At 42.6% G+C, this 16,329-nt stretch overlaps 1 protein-coding gene across 1 annotated transcript; it reads left to right on the forward strand.

The window, feature by feature from the left end:
• The first annotated feature begins 1,131 nt into the window (after positions 1-1,131).
• LOC143571386 (uncharacterized) lies at positions 1,132-2,397 on the forward strand. Its single transcript, XM_077056823.1, has one exon. The coding sequence runs from the start codon at positions 1,132-1,134 to the stop codon at positions 2,395-2,397; it is 1,266 nt and encodes a 421-aa protein (XP_076912938.1).
• Positions 2,398-16,329: the final 13,932 nt, after the last annotated feature.

Below are 16,329 nucleotides of genomic sequence, written 5' to 3' on the forward strand. Positions count from 1 at the left end.
ATTTCGTATTAGACTCTTTATTTATATGCTGGATATGTAATATGAACAATCAGACTTGAATTTTAATAATTATCAATTTTCTCTTCAATTTCCCTAAACCTTTGGGTGGGATTTGGGAGTTTCGAAGTTCATCACGGGTATTCTCCGAATCAACGTGATTCGATCTTCATTCTTGTTTATACCGCTGCATCAGTAGAGCTTGATAGTACGAATCCGAACAAATTTCTTTATACTTGATAGATGAGCTAAGGGTGAGGGGCATAATTAATCTGTAAACAAAATTTGGTTAATGAAATATGTGATGATGATGCGAACCCATCTTAAGCCGAAGGGTCCAAGGGAGACAAATGGATGAGGGCACTGAACGATCTACGTAATTCAACATTTACTACTACAATTAGGCTTATTTATATGCTTGTGTTCTAATTTTTGGGATATCAATGCTGATGTTGATAGCCATAATTTGGTTTGGTCTGGTCTGGTCCATCGAACCTACGGTGGATCGGTATCTTGGAGACCAAGTCGAGCACATTACTTGGGCTACAAGTTATTTAATTAATTGTTCAAAAATGTTTTTACTAATTAGTACTTGAGTATGATAAGGAGTTTGTATTCTAGTCTAATCAAGTTTTCATGTTGAAACTAGTATATATACCCGAGCTTATGGGTTATATCATTATGCATTGTAATTTTCGAGCTAATAAAAGTTAAAAGGATCGAGCTTATGATCTAAATTCGTCCTTTTGTTTTCGATTCTAGTTACCAAACTTCAATTGGTATCATAGCTCGGTTTATAAAAACACGAGTTCGTTTGTGAGTTTCTTTGCCGTTTGAAGTCATTGTTTCATTAAAGAGTTGTTTTAATAAAACAAAAGAAGTCAACGTTGAGTTGAAGAAGACACAAGCGGTGGAAGATTCTTATAAAACAAACAAATATACTTTTTCTTTGCAAAAAGGATCAGAGTAAACAAATAATTATTCTCTGGTACTTGAACAATTCACCATCGGAGATTTTTCTTTTATTAATTCATCCTCATCATCATCGAAGTAGTCTGTTTATTCGTTCTTCTTCTTTTCAACATCGATCCTAGACTTTTGCAAACCTACAATCGACAAAGAAGAAGAGGAGTTATGGGTGATTCTTCAAACCGCACAGGAGGTTCTTCAATTCCTTTACTCTGTCCGATGCTCACGAAGAACAACTACACCACGTGGGCGCTTCGAATCAAAGCCTTGTTTCGAAGTCATGATTTGTGGGATGTTGTTGAGCCGAGATCAGTAGCTGCAGTATATGAAAAGAAGAACAATGCTACGATTGCATATTTGTTTCAATCCATACCGGAAGAACAAATCCAACAAGTTGGCCAATACGAAACCGCTTGGGAAATTTGGAATGCGATCAAGACCCGTTATGTTGGCGAAGAGAGGGTTAAGGAGACTCGCCGACATACCTTAATTACTGAATGTGAAACCATGAGGATGAAGGACACCGATACTATTGATGACTTTTCCGGGAGACTATCCGGTATAGCCTCAAAGTTCGCCTCGCTCGGTTCTGCACTCGATGAACAAAGGCTAGTAAGAAAGTTTTTTACAAGCATGCCTAAGCGTTTTATAAACTTTGTTGCCTCATTAGAACATGTCATTGACTTAAAAACCATAAAGTATGAAGAAGCGGTAGGTAGATTAAAAGCCTACGAGGACTGTGTGAAAAGTGTCAATGATATGGATGATAATCATGGTAAGCTCTTGTTTAATAAATCTTCCTCTCCGAGCAACTCCAAGGGTGGGAAAAAAGGGAAAGGAAAGCGACATCAAGAGCAATCCCGAGACAAATCAAAAGGCAAATACAACCGGAACAAAGAAGGTGATTCGGGTATGAAAAGGGATTATTCGGGCGTTCAATGTTTTCGTTGTGACGATATGGGTCACTTTGCTTCGGCATGTTCGGAACAAAGAGGAAAACGAGTTGGAGCAAAACGACCCGAATTAAACCTAACCGAAGCAAACGGAGAAGCAACAAAGGAAGTTTTAATGAAGATAAGTATTAATGAAGAAGTTTTCTTGAAAGAAGAAAACGTGCATTCGAAGCGGTATGAGTCGGAACCGAAGGAGGATGGCGTTTGGTACCTCAATAATGGGGCAAACAATCATATGACGGGTACGAAATCTTACTTTTCTGATTTAGATGAAACGATTGATGGACAGGTTCGTTTTGGTGATAGTTCGTGTGTGGACATAAAGAGAAAAGGCTCGATAACTAATATATGTGATGATGGTGTTGAGAGGGTAATAACTAACGTTTATTTTATCCCAAGTTTAACGAGCAATATTTTAAGCTTGGGACAAGCAACCGAACACGGGTGCAAGGTGATTATGGAAGATGACCAACTTTAGTGCTTAATAAATCTAGAAAGGTAATAATGAAGTCAGTTAGATCAAGGAATCGGTTGCATAAGGTGTGGCTTCGGGTTGGAACACCGGTATGTTTATTGTCAAACATTGAAGATCCGGGTTGGTTATGGCACGCGCGTTTAGGCCATTTGAATTTCGAGCCAATGAAACTTCTAACAACCAAGGATATGACACGTGGTGTTCCTTCGTTTATTGCTTATACTAATCCGTGTGATAGTTGTTTAGTAGGTAAGCAAACCCAGAAACCGTTTCCCGATCAAACACGTTTTCGAGCCAATAAACCACTTGATTTGACTTATGGCGATTTATGTGGTCCAATTTCACCGAGTACACCGTCGAGTAAGAAATTTATTTTTCTTATTGTTGATGATCACACGAGGTTCATGTGGGGATTTTTGTTAAAATTAAAAGACGAAGCTTTTGATTATTTCAAAAAAATATAAAAGTTTGGTTGAAAGTGAAAGCGGGTACAAAATTGGAATTTTCGAACCGATAACGGAGGAGAATTTACGTCTTTTGAGTTCTCAAAGTTTTGCACAAGTGAAGGAATCACAAGAAATTATTCCGCCCCATACACACCCCAACAAAATGGTGTGGTGGAGAGGAGAAATCGAACCGTCATTGACACAATTAGAAGCATGCTCCATGTCACAAAAGTTCCAAAACGGTTTTGGGGAGAAGCGGCGAGACATGCTATTTATATCCTAAACCGAGTACCGACGAAATCACTACCGGAGAAGACTCCCTATGAAGCCTATAAAGGTGTAAAACCCAATCTTGATCATTTACGTGTTTTCGGGTGTTTCGGTTATGTGAAAACACCTCCAACTACTTCGGTTAAAAAGCTTGACGACCGAAGTACCCCTATGGTTTATCTCGATACCGAACCCGTGACAAAGGCATACCGGATGTACGATCCGGTTAGACATCAAATTCATGTTTCTCGAGATGTTACTTTTAATGAGAAACAAGGTTGGAATTGGTCTAAAAGTGGTGAAAACTAGGCTGAAAATTTGGTAGTTAATCTGGAACAAGTTGGTAACGTTATAAACTTGTTTGACCAAAATACCCCTAGCCAAAACAGCCCAAACAACACCCAAAACAGCCAAAACAGCACCGAATTCAGCCCAAACAGCATTGATTTCAGCCCAAGCAGCACCCAAAACAGCCAAAACAACACCGAATTCAGCCCAAACAGCACCCCAAACAGCCTAAACAACATCCAAAATAGCCCGATCAGCACCAGTTCAGCAAACTGCACGCATCTGCAGCCCATTTCAACTAATTTACATGCTGACCCAGGTCCATCTACCCCAAGACGGTCGAACCGAACCTCAATTTTACCTAAAAAGTTGAATGATTATGTGTTAAATGTTGAGTTTCCATACGGGGAAGAAATGGATGAAGGGTTTGAAGATGAATTATTTTTGACTCAAGAAGGTGAACCGACGAGTTACACCGAGGCATCCTGAGTAAAAGAATGGGATAATGAAATGAACGAGGAGATTGCATCTATTGAACGAAACAAGACGTGGGAACTTGTTGACAAACCAAATGGGTTTAAAGCGATCGGGTTGAAGTGAGTTTATAAAATTAAAAAGGATGCTATGGGTAGAATAGTAAAATACAAAGCACGACTTGTGGCGAAGGGTTATGTTCAGAAATTCGGTGTGGATTTCAATGAAGTTTTTGCTCCCGTTGCTCGAATTGAAACAACTAGATTATTATTCGCCTTAGCCGCCCGAGAAGGGTGGGAAGTACATCACTAGGATGTGAAGTCGGCATTCTTACATGGTGAGCTTGATGAGACCGTGTATGTTAGTCAACCAGAAGGTTTCGAGAAGAAAGGAATTGAAAATAAAGTTTATTTATTAAAGAAGACCATTTACGGGTTAAAGCAAGCCCCGCGGGCTTGCAATGTGAAGCTCAACAAAGTGTTGCAATTGCTTGGTTTTTACCAATGTCAACGAGAAACGGCGGTGTATCAAAAATATATAGAGAATGACATATTAATAATATGTGTGTATGTTGACGATTTACTTGTCACAGGTTCAAGTAAGGATGAAATTCTTAAGTTCAAGAAACAAATGGAGGAACAATTCTATCTCGGAATAGAAGTCTCACAATCCGAAACCGGGATCAAGATCAAGCAAGAAGCCTATGCCAAGAAGATCTTGAAAGAAACAAATATGTAGATTTGTAATCCTACCAAGTGTCCACTTGAACCGAGCACAAAGCTTTCAAAAGACGAGAATGGGAAACCCGTTGATGCTACCATCTACCAAAGAATAATCTGGTGTTTGAGGTATTTGTTACATACAAGACCGGATATGATTTTTTCTGTTGGAATAGCGAGTCGGTATATGCAAGAGCCAAAGGAATCTCACATGGATGCAATTAAGTATATTCTTCGGTATGTTAAAAGAACCGTGTCTTACGGTTTAAAGTATTCGAGGGGTGGAAGTCGTCACCTTTACGGGTATTCCTATAGTAGCCATGGAGTTGATGACGATGATGGCAAAAGTACTACCGGGTATGCTTTTTTACTTTGATGATGCCCCGGTTATATGGTGTACTCGAAAACAGCCCACGGTAGCTTTATCTTCGTGCGAGACGGAGTTTATGGAAGCAACCGCGGCTGCGGGTCAAGCAGTTTGGCTCCAAGAATTACTTAGTGAAGTAACGGGATGGCCAATGGAAACCGTAGTATTATATGTTGATAATACATCTTCCATTGCACTTATGAAGAACCCGGTGTGGCATGGTCGAAGTAAATATATAAAAACAAAGTATCACTTCATACGAGATTGTATTAAGAACGGGGATGTTAGAGTGGAACATATTCCCGGAAGTGAACAACGAACTGACACGTTGACGAAGGCTCTAGCTTGTATAAAGTTTGCGGAGATGCAAAAGCTACTTGGAGTGGATGATCTCTCTAAGGCCAAACCGAAATTAGAGGGGTGATTGTTAGCCATAATTTGGTTTGGTCTGGGCCATCTAGCCTATGGTGGATCGGTATCTTGGAGACCAAGTCGAGCACAGTACTTGGGCTACAAGTTATTTAATTAATTGTTTAAATATGTTTTTACTAATTAATATTTGAGTATGATAAGGAGTTTGTATTCTAGTCTAATTAGGTTTTCATGTTTAAACTAGTATATATACCCGAGCTTATGGGCTATATCATTATGCATTGTAATTTTTCGAGCTAATGAAAGTTACAAGGATCGAACTTATGATCTAAATTCGTCTGTGTTTTCGATTCTGGTTACCAAACTTCAGATGTTTATAAAAAATAAGAGGTTTTATACCTTTTTAATCGAAGACCTAATCCTTCTCGAATTGAATTAACCTATCAATCTCACCTTTTATTTTTCAGGTTCTATTAGATGATTATTTTGCTACTTGTTCATTTTGTTATTTGAATTACTTACTTTCGCTGCAATGATCAGTTCAATCATAACTAAATATGATCTTAGTTATTTCTAATTATTTAGAAATTGAATATCTAATCCAACAATTTCTACAAAACCCATGATTATGAGGTTCTAAATAGTGTACATATGCCGTAATCAACAACTAAAACTACAAGGGTCTATTTAGTATAATGTAATGAAATGGACAAGTGAAGAAACACTAATCGACCCCGGGCAGATTACAGATAATCTGGGGGTTAAATAGATGTTTCCCACGAGGGTTAGTTCCGGCAAAGATGGTTGTTCTGATGACCTGCAAAACAGACACCGTGAGCTCGTCACTGAGAAGGGGGGGTACCTCCTTGTGACCACCCTCCGGCGTGAGAATCAGACTAGATTGCTCTTGAATATAAGTGTATATTAAGAGAAATAGCTAGAGAGAAGATGATGATACCGTTCCAAGGTGTTGGAGTATTTATAGCCGAAGGTAGGTTTCCAAGCAGGTACAGCCGGCTGAATAGTATTCCTGTTCTACCAACTGTGGGCTACGCACGTGCCATGCTGATGGTTGGTGGGTAGGCAGCGGCTGATAGTGACCAGGCCGGCTGTGTACTATTCCTTTTCCACCAACTGCAGGCTATGGACGTGCCCCGACAGGGGTTGGTGAGTAGGCAGCGGCTGATAGTGACTTTAAGTACTAGAGCGTGCTGCCTGTCGTACTGTTGTCAGTGAGCTGTCGCAGCTTTGGTCAGTTCTTTTGTCCATACCTTGGCAGGTACAGTACAAAAGATCCTCCAGTATCGTACGGACTGGCTCATTTGGGCGGGAGAATTCCCGGCTTTGGGCGGGAGTATTCCCGGCTTGCTCATTCCCTCTTCAGGTGACATTACTGAATTATTTGAGAGTTAGTGCCTTGTGCGTGTAGCCTTGCTGCGCGGGTAGCCTTCCCTGGTATCCGTAGCTGCGGGAACAGGCGGAGTACGTCACCATTGGGAGGCTTTTCCTGCGGGAACAGCTTGCGTACTGCGCGTAAGGACGTCGCGTCTCTGAGCATGGTTGGTCATGCGGATCCAGTTGGTCTTTGCGCAGACGTCCCTCAGGAGTCTTGCGAGTTCAACTGCGCAGACGTCTCTTCGAGGTGAGTCTTGCGGGTCCAACTGCGCAGACGTCCCTGTTTAAGGTGAGTCTTGCGGGTCCAACCGCGCAGACGTCCCTGTTCAAGGTGAGTCTTGCGGGTCCAACTGGGCTCTGCTGGGACCTACCTCTTCAAGTCCCCCCAGTCCAATGTTCTTCTCATGAATTGTTAATAAGTGAGGTGAACTTTTGGACTTAAGCAAGGGGTTTTGAAAAGGGTTTAGTTTTAAGGTTTTCCATGGGGATTCTTCCCGCGGAAGTCCTAATGTCACGTGCAAAAATTCCCGACTTTTCTGCTTGATCTTTGGGTATGATGCGGGTAGGTTTGTAACCTCCTCGCAAGTCAGGAGCGTTGAGTTCCACTTGTGTAGATTCTCCATGTGGTTTTGGTAGTTTTAAACATAGTGATCAATTATGTTAAAACAACCAATTCCATCTTGGAGCTTCAAACAATCTAGTTGTCAACGTTCCCGCTATGCGGGGATGTTATTTCCGTTTCCGCAAGCATGGCCCAGAAGATCCTTCTTGGTTTCAATTCCCTGCGGAGTGCTAAGTATGTGAAGGGTTTTGCCTTGACACTGTACCCGCACTCGCCTTATAGTTACTTTACTTCCAAGGTATTCCTGGCGTCAATTCCCTGCAGGTGCTAAGTATGTGAAGGGTTTTTCCTTGACACTGTACCCGCACCCGTCTTATAGTTACTTGTTTGCCGAGGTATTCTTGGCTTCAATTCCCTGCAGGTGCTAAGTATGTGAAGGGTTTTGCCTTGACACTGTACCCGCACCTGTCTTATAGTTACTTGGTTGCCAAGGTAAGGGGGTATTGTCCCGCTTACTTTTGAATCTTTTTGAATCTTTTTGAAATTCGAAGAGTTGGTGAAAGGATAAGAACAGTTCAAACTGTTGAAGGGACGGTTGCGTCGTCCGACGGTTTCTTCTGACAGTTTCAGGACGTGCAGGAAGTTATGGCGACGTGACCGTATATGGTTATTCCAGACGCTCTTTCAGGCGCGTGGGCGCGAGTTTTCGGGCGCGTGGCCGCGAAGTTTACGGCGCACGTCCTGTCGACAGCTGTTGTCAGCTTGCTTTTTCCACGTGTCATAGTTTCATTGCACCTGCGCTTTTCCGTCTCTCCCGCATTAAATTCATCGCATTCATTGCGATGAGTATATAAAGGGAGGAGAGGATGCATCTCAATTCACAGTTTCACTTCATCTTCTAAGCGATTTCCGGCGAATACTCTAACTTTTCCGTCGAGCATTCTCCTGAAATCGTTCTTCTTTCCATCCTCCAAAACATGTCTTCTACTCATGATCTTGAAGTTACTGCTGAAGAGTCGGACGTGTATTCCAAGAACCCGACGTCCACTTCTGATAAGGACGATAAGAGTACTGCTGGCGAGTGCCAGTGTGCTCTTCCCGTCGACCAGTATCAGTACATCGTCAGGAAGTTCATGCTCGAGCCTTTCGAGCCTGAGTTCCCTGAGCCTCACCAGACGGTGTACGATGCCCCCAAGGGCAAAATAGGGGTGTATGCTGCATTCTTCATCTATGGGAATCTCAGGTTCCCATTGACGAAGTTTGTATACCGTGTTCTGGAGAGACACGGTGTGCACCTGACGGAGGTACACCCAATGGCGATCGCCAAGATCCGCCATTTTGAATGGGTGTGCCTCATTCTGGGTGTGGAGCCCCATGTCGACCGCCTGATGACCTTCTACTCCTGGAGGTGCATCCAAGGCTGGTACACCTTGGTCACCCGGATCAAGGGTTTGAAGATCTGTGCTACCGAGCGCAGTCTTCGGTCTTGGAAGCGGGAGTTCTTCTACATCTCTGCCCGTGTCGTCCCCATAGCGATGACATTCAAGAACGGGAGAGCACTTCCGAGCCTTCACGCCTCCAACTACCAGGAGGCGGAATGGTTTTCCAAGATTTCCCGGATCCAGACTCCGGTTTACCGCTTTGCGGAGTCCGGGATGGTTATGCTCGGGATGAGCCGGGTGTGGAAGGATGCCGGGGCAGAGGCGCCACAGATTCCTATCGTCCTCGAATACGGTTTGAACTATATCCCTTACGGTATGCTTCATATCTTTTTGCTGATTTAGGGTTTTTCTTCTAACTGTTTGTCTATTTTCAGAGGGAAACAACTTGCAATCTCTTCTGCAGCCGCGGGAGAGCGATGGTCCCGCTCGGATGGGTACTCGTGCTCTTGATGAGAACGAGTTGCCCATCCTTGAGCAAACTGCGGATCGGTTTGTGGAGGTCTACCCGCCGGGCCACGAGATACTGAGCGCCACGCGGCCAGGTAAAAGATTATTTAACCCTCGCCCTCTCAATGCTCAAACCTCTGCTGGAATTCCTCTAATTTTGTCATCTTCCGATGAGGAATCCGCAGATGGTCCTTTTGTCGCGAGGAAGAAGGCTGCTGGCGGGAAGGGCAAGGCGAAGGTTGCCTCCACTGCTGATCAGGGGAACCGGTCTGAGTCGGAGACCGAAAGTGAAGAGGCGGCGGGGAACCCTGGTGATGGTGAGACCACTGTCCCGGAGGTTGAGACAGCTGTCACCTCCGATCCGCCCAGTACGACGACGGTGACCGGCGTGAAGAGGCCGGCTCCATCGGGTTCGTCCCCGCCTGTCAGAACTTTCAAGCTCAAGAAAACTCGTAAGTGTAAATTAATCTTACCCACAATTTTTTCCGCCATTGTTTTTAATATCTCGTCTTCATGCAGGCGTGGATGCTACTGCATTCCAAAGTGATGCGGGGAGGAGTAGTTCTGGACCCATGACGGTAGGTTTGGTCAACCTACCCGAGGCGATGACCCAGGCGGCTACGCCTGTTTGCAGTATTGGTTCAGTTGCTCATCCTGTTGAGGCAACTGTTCCAACTGTAACATCATCCCCGCCGGCTGTCAGTGTGATCTTCACGGAATCCTTCACTGAGCCGGCGGTGATTGTGTCCGCGGGCTCCTCCGCGGCGGCGGCCACGGTTGTGAGTTCACCTCCAGTGAGTTCACCACCGATGGTTTCTACCGCTGCGGCTTCAACCGTGCCTCCGGCATCGGCGACTACCTCGTCCCCGGCCGGTTCAGCAGGTATGTTTGGGGCTTCTAGCCAATCTCTGCCTCCTTCCCATCTGCCTGACCTCTTGGATGGTTATCCGTTAGGTTCGGGTGATGGGTTTGGCGGCTACCGGCCTGTTGTCGACCCTACAGGTGCGTAGGGTTATTTTGGCCTTTTTATATTTTTATCATCTTTTCCTAACTGCTCTTTATTTTTGCAGTGTCGGATTCGAATGAGGTGTATGTTCCACGGTGGAACATTCGCCGGGGAACAACCCTTCGGACGGCTGTGGACTGCGTCGAGTGGGCGCGTCACGCGGCCCCAAGTGGCGCGTTGGGGGAAGCCATGTCTAGCTACCAGGAGGGTAGGCTGACAAATGAGCTTCGGATTCTCCTTGCCCGGATGCAGCCGCGCGTCGAGTTGCTTTGTCGTGAAAACGACAAGTTAAAGGCTGCGCGTATCCAAGAAGTGGCTCAGGCGCGGGCTATCCGGGAGGAGAACAGGAGACTCTCCGCAATTGCTGCGGAGAAGGAAAAGGCCTTCAAGGCCCTCGAGGTTGAAGTGCAGGCCCGGCTCGAGGCCTGTTCCAAGGCTACCCAAGCTGTTAACGAACAGCTTCGGTTGGCTAAGGAAACTGCGCGGAACGCGACCGAGAGGGCCACCAAGGCTGAAGCCGTTGCTGAACCTCTGCGCGCCGAAAATGAGGAGCTTAAAGCCAAACTAGAGAGGCTTCAGCAGGCTCATGATGCTTTGGCTATGGAAGACGCCAAGAAGCTTCAAGAGATCTTGGATCAGAGGGGTATGCTTGACCATACTGAGCGTAAGCTGAAGGGCGTTGAAGAGGCTGCTGCTAAGGAAGTGTTGCTTGACAACCTTAACAAGAATGAAGCCAAACGCGCCCGTGACCTAGCTCAGGCTGCCCTCCAAGAAGCTCTGATTACCAAGGAATGGCTTCTACGAGAAGCGTTGTCGCAGGTATGCGTAGCTTCATAATTTCTTTACGTTTTTCTTTGTGCTTAGAAAAGGTTTTGATACTTGTATTTTTTCTTGTAGGTTGTGCATCGAGTCTTCACGAATACATCTTATGACGATGCCATGAGCGCAGCCCTCAACGCTTCTCATGAGGATGGGGAAAAGGCTGGCTTCCTGCTTGGTCTAGGGTTTGTTGAGAAGGGCATCCCGCCTTCCAACTTCCCTCTATATGATGTGGATACTGAAGCTGCTTATGACCAAGCAGTGAACCAGTATGCTGCCTTCCCGCATCCGGTGGTGGAGAAGGTGAACGAGATTGCTGCTGCTGATGATGGGCTAACCATTCTCAAGACTTTCCTTGAACCGCCACAGCCAACTGATGGTGCGGGTACAAGTGGGTTTGGAGGTAGTGGTCCTGAAGTTTGAACCTTGAGATCCCTTCCCACCGCTAGGATATATTTATATTTTTGTAGGCGGGTAGATACCCGGCCATTCTTGTAATGTTTGAATTTTTTATGAAATATAAATGTTTGTGCGGGTACGACCGCCAATTTCACTGGATGACTTGCTTTATAAACGTTGACTTGCTCATGCATATTATAGCTTAATTTGGCACTTGTTTTGCCGCATAAACAATATATGATTCGCTCGTGCATACGTTAGTTTAACAGCAATTTTCCAAGTTTTTTGAATAAGTTAACCGTTCGACGCGCGGTTGTCAATAGGTTAGTGTTCAGTTTCTTCTATCATGATTGTGCGGGTAGGACCGTCACTTTCATTTAGTGGGATGACCAGTCTTCACCTATAACTGACCTGCGTGTAGGTTTGCCGTTTTTTGTGTTTATGCGGGTTTTGCCGCCGTCCACACGCAACGACGTCTCCACTTATTTATGCGGTGAATACCGGCATATCTGTTTTTAATAAGTTAACCGTTTGATGCGCGGTTGTCAATAGGTTAATGTTCAGTTTCCTCTATCATGATTGTGCGGGTAGGACAGTCACTTTCATTTAGTGGGATGACCAAACTTTACCTGTAACTGACATGCGTGAAGGTTTGCCGTTTTTTGTGTTTATGCGGGTTTTGCCGCCGTCCACACGCAACGACGTCTCCACTTATTTATGCGGTGAATACCGGCATATCAGTGTTGGATAAGTTAAACCTTTCGACGCGCGGCTGTCAATAGGTTAAAGTTCAGTTTCCTCTATCATGATTGTGCGGATAAGACCGGCACTTTCATTTAGTGGGATGACCAAACTTTACCTATAACTGACCTGCGTGAAGGTTGTCATCTGTTTGAAATTTTTGCCGTTTTTTGTGTTTATGCGGGTTTTTCCGCCGTCCACAACGCAACGACTTACTTCCCCACTTATTTATGCGGTGAATACCGGCATATCAGTGTGGAAAGTTTATAAATGTAAGATCATCAGCGTCAATGTGATAAGGAGAATCATTTCCATTAGAAGTGGCTCTGGGCCTTTTCTTTACAAGTTTGGAATTGATCTACATGCAGCCTGTGTAATTGAGCTCCCTTCCATGTTCTTGGGATGGGAGTGTCATCGAGCCTTTCGAGCTGATATGCACTTGGTTCGGAATCTCGTTGTTTACGCAGTATGTAGTCTCCAACATTGAAGCTGCAGTTTCATTCGTGTTTTTCCCAACTGGGGTTCAACACGCATTAGCCTGCTCAGCGTTCATTACGCCACGAGGTGCGTGAGCGTCCCATCTCTGACAAATGCTTCGACGATGTCCTTCAAGTCTAAGCATTCCTCGGTGGTGTGGCCTCTTGTCCTGTGGAAGTCACAGAATTTGCTTTGATCAGCGTTTGGACGCTGTCGGATAGTTGGAGCCTCTGGCCATGGGAGCCTCTCAGTGGCGAATATGTCGGTGACGCTTTTGGTGAGTGGCGTCCATCTGGAGTTGGTGAGTAGGCAGCGGCTGATGATTATGAGGTTCTAAATAGTGTACATATGCCGTAATCAACAACTAAAACTACAAGGGTCTGTTTAGTATAATGTAATGAAATGGACAAGGGAACAGAGTGGATCATCGTCATCCCATTGTCGTTAAAAACGGATCAATCATTTGTTTGTGTTGTTTGGTAGGCTATTAAAATATGAATGAATGAAACACAAATGATAAAAATACTCTTCTCAAAAAGAAAATTTATCAAAATAAAAAAAAGCTGGTAATGGTGGTGGTGGCAACGGCGGTAGTGGTCAAGTGGTGGTGGTAGTTGTGGTGCCTATGACCACGACAGTGATGGTTGTTTACGGTGGCGACGGTCACAACCTGACCAACAACGGAACTTGTCGGGGCGTAACGTTGATTGCTCAAAAGCTCAAGAGACAAATTAAAAGTGACTAATTATTAATTTATTTCATAACACCCAAGTACACATTGTTCAAATGATCCGATAAAAAAACCATGACAATTGTTTATTAGTTAAATAACCTAAAGTTAAAACTAAGTTTTCAAACTTTCAATCATCCGACAAGCGAACTTGTAACATGCGCAAATATAATATATTTGTCAACAAAAATTATTGGTGAGCAATACGTAAGATTATATATATATATATATATATATATATATATATACTAGTAGGTACCCGCACGATGTTGCGGCGACAATAACTTACAACGTTGCACTCAAAATACGTTGGTTTATCAGTCATCTCGTGCAAAAACAATTGTCCAAGTGCACGTGCATAAGGCACATTAACTCTAGTAAATATAATACAAAAATGTTTATAGATAGTGATACTAAAAATATTTATATTAACTACATTAGAGGTGCACAAATCGGGTATTCTCATGAACCGGAACAACGTAGGAACCGGAACCGGGCATGGTCAACAAAAGTCAAAATCGGGTCCGAGTACGAACCGGTTCCGGATATAGTCGAGTATTTGACCGGTTCCATAGGGTTTTTTTGGGGTCTCGGGTTGGGTATGATCGGGTTTTGACCGGGTATTGGCGGAACCGTTTCCACCAGGTCTGGGTCGATTCTGGTTCGGATACAATTCTCGGGAGAAAACCAAAACCTGGTCCGTACCCGCGGGTAAGGTAGGGCCGGGTCCGGTTCCGGGTAGGAACTGCCGGGTCGAGTCCGGAACCGGTTCTTTTGTGCACTTCAAAAGTACATAGCTAACTTCTAGTTCATTAGCCACATTAAACCAATATTACTAACTTCTGGAGAACTTCTAGTTCATTAGCCACATTAAACCAATATTCACATTAAACCAATATTACTAACTTCTGGTTCTCCAAAGAGTAAAATGATCCAATCCTTACATTGCGCAAATACAGCCAAAAAATATCAAACTGGTTAAATTTCCGCTGTATTCAATGTTAAGAATTAACATCGATTTCAACTGTAAATAATGTAACACAAACATCCCCTTGGTAAACAATTTCAACCAAAATCTACAATTTTTCATGGTAAACAATATTCTACACATGCTTTTTACTAAATTTTACAAATTAAATAAAAAGAACAATGCATATTCAATTCAAAGCAAAGCAAAATGTTTACAAAATTAGATAAGGCATAAACAATAACAATTATCTACTTGTTCATAGTTTGTTACCCTGAATCATGATGTAATACAGTAACATGCAAATATGAATGCCTTGTTCGGTTCATGTGTATAATACGATTTACGGTTTCATTTCATTTTATGTTGGACCTACCAACAAGCAAACACGACCCATTCAATATAAAAATAAAAAAAGAAATCCAAGTGATAACTTGGCGAAACAGGCCTAAACTGATGCACTCTCACAGGCCTCCTGGGTAGCTTGTTTTACAGCTTGTCTAGCCTTTTCTTTTAACTTCTCAAACCCTCAACATCTTGAAACATAATCTGTAAACAAGAATTTCTGTCAACATCAAGATGGATTTAAAAACGATGTAAACCATAAAATATAAAAAATACAGTATAACTTATAAGGCAAAATTTTACAAGGATGATCAAAATAGTTCATATTACTATTTTGCCCCTGCACAAAATATACTATTTTAACCTGCACATATACACTGCCCTATACATTTTCACCTATACAAATTACTGTTTTGTCCCTGCACAAAAAATATTGTTTTGGCCCTAACACAAACTATTATTTTGACCCACAGTTTGACCTACACGTGTATACACTGCCATATAAATAAAACTGCTATTTATACATGGGCTTTTGATACATACACTGCACATACATAGAACATATACTATTGTTACATCTGAAATGGTATCACTATGACCTGTTGTTTTGACCCTAAAAATTGTTGTCAATTTCCATTCACTTCATTCCTAAAATAAAAACTATAACCAATAGGTCCATATAAATACAATAACCATGGCGCATACATAAATATTAACCCATAAAAAAACATTGTAAGTAAAGCTTGTTTGAAGACCCCCGTCCCTTGAATCTTCTATCGAAGACCCTAGTAACAAAATGATTGTCTATTTTTCTAAATGTAGTCACAACAACTATTTTAAGAACACCCAAGACAAATAGTAGTAATTTTAAAAGCCGACGCAAAATAAAACAAAGTACAACCATGAATCGTTGTTAAAGTGAAACCAGTTATTCCTACAAAGTACAACCTGCCACATATGGTGTTTAATATAAAAGACGCAATTATGTATTAAAGTCACATGTCTATAAAAACATTTATAAACCTTAAATCTTGTTTTGACATGAAATGAACCGAAATGACCTATTGAATCAAATTATATGTCGGTAGCATCTAGGCTCAGATTGTAATGGAACATATTAAGGTTAAGAAATTCCAATATTTATAGAAACATACTATCAAAGTCAATCAAACATATAAAACAAACCCGACGTCCCGGACGTTGCTTCTTGTTTTTTTTCTAGCAATACCAACACATACAACTGTAAATACGGTGTTGCTTCTTGTTTTTTTCTAGATGTTTATAAAAAATTCTATGAAGGCGTAGGCAGTCTGCACCTAAACTCATTAACAGGGGTTCAATCAATGAAGAACAAAACAACTTTACCAAAACTTTTTGTAGGGGTATTTAGTGCATTTACAAGACTTTTGAGTTTATAGAAAACTTACTTTGAACTATCAATAGAAAACTAACCAGCTGTAAAAAACTTATTTTGAATTGTTTCGACTTTCATCCAAAAGACTAATTGGGCATCAAGTGAGAAACAGGGGGTCAAAATAAAAAAGTCATAGATCCAAAATAAAAAAAAAAATCTAAAAGTCAGCCAATAAGGACCATTTCTTTGTCATAAGAATAAACTAAATAGTCACTAAATGATAATAATAACAAAATGACTAACCACCAAGACAAA

The sequence above is a fragment of the Bidens hawaiensis genome, unplaced genomic scaffold (genome assembly GCF_021521415.1).
Source record: "Bidens hawaiensis isolate Kalapana, Puna unplaced genomic scaffold, B.hawaiensis_p1.1 tig00025365_1, whole genome shotgun sequence".
NCBI lineage: Eukaryota > Viridiplantae > Streptophyta > Magnoliopsida > Asterales > Asteraceae > Bidens > Bidens hawaiensis.

Coding starts and splice junctions, on each gene's coding strand:
- LOC143571386 (XM_077056823.1), top strand. CDS start 1,132: ATGGGTGATTCTTCAAACCGCACAGGAGGTTCTTCAATTCCTTTACTC.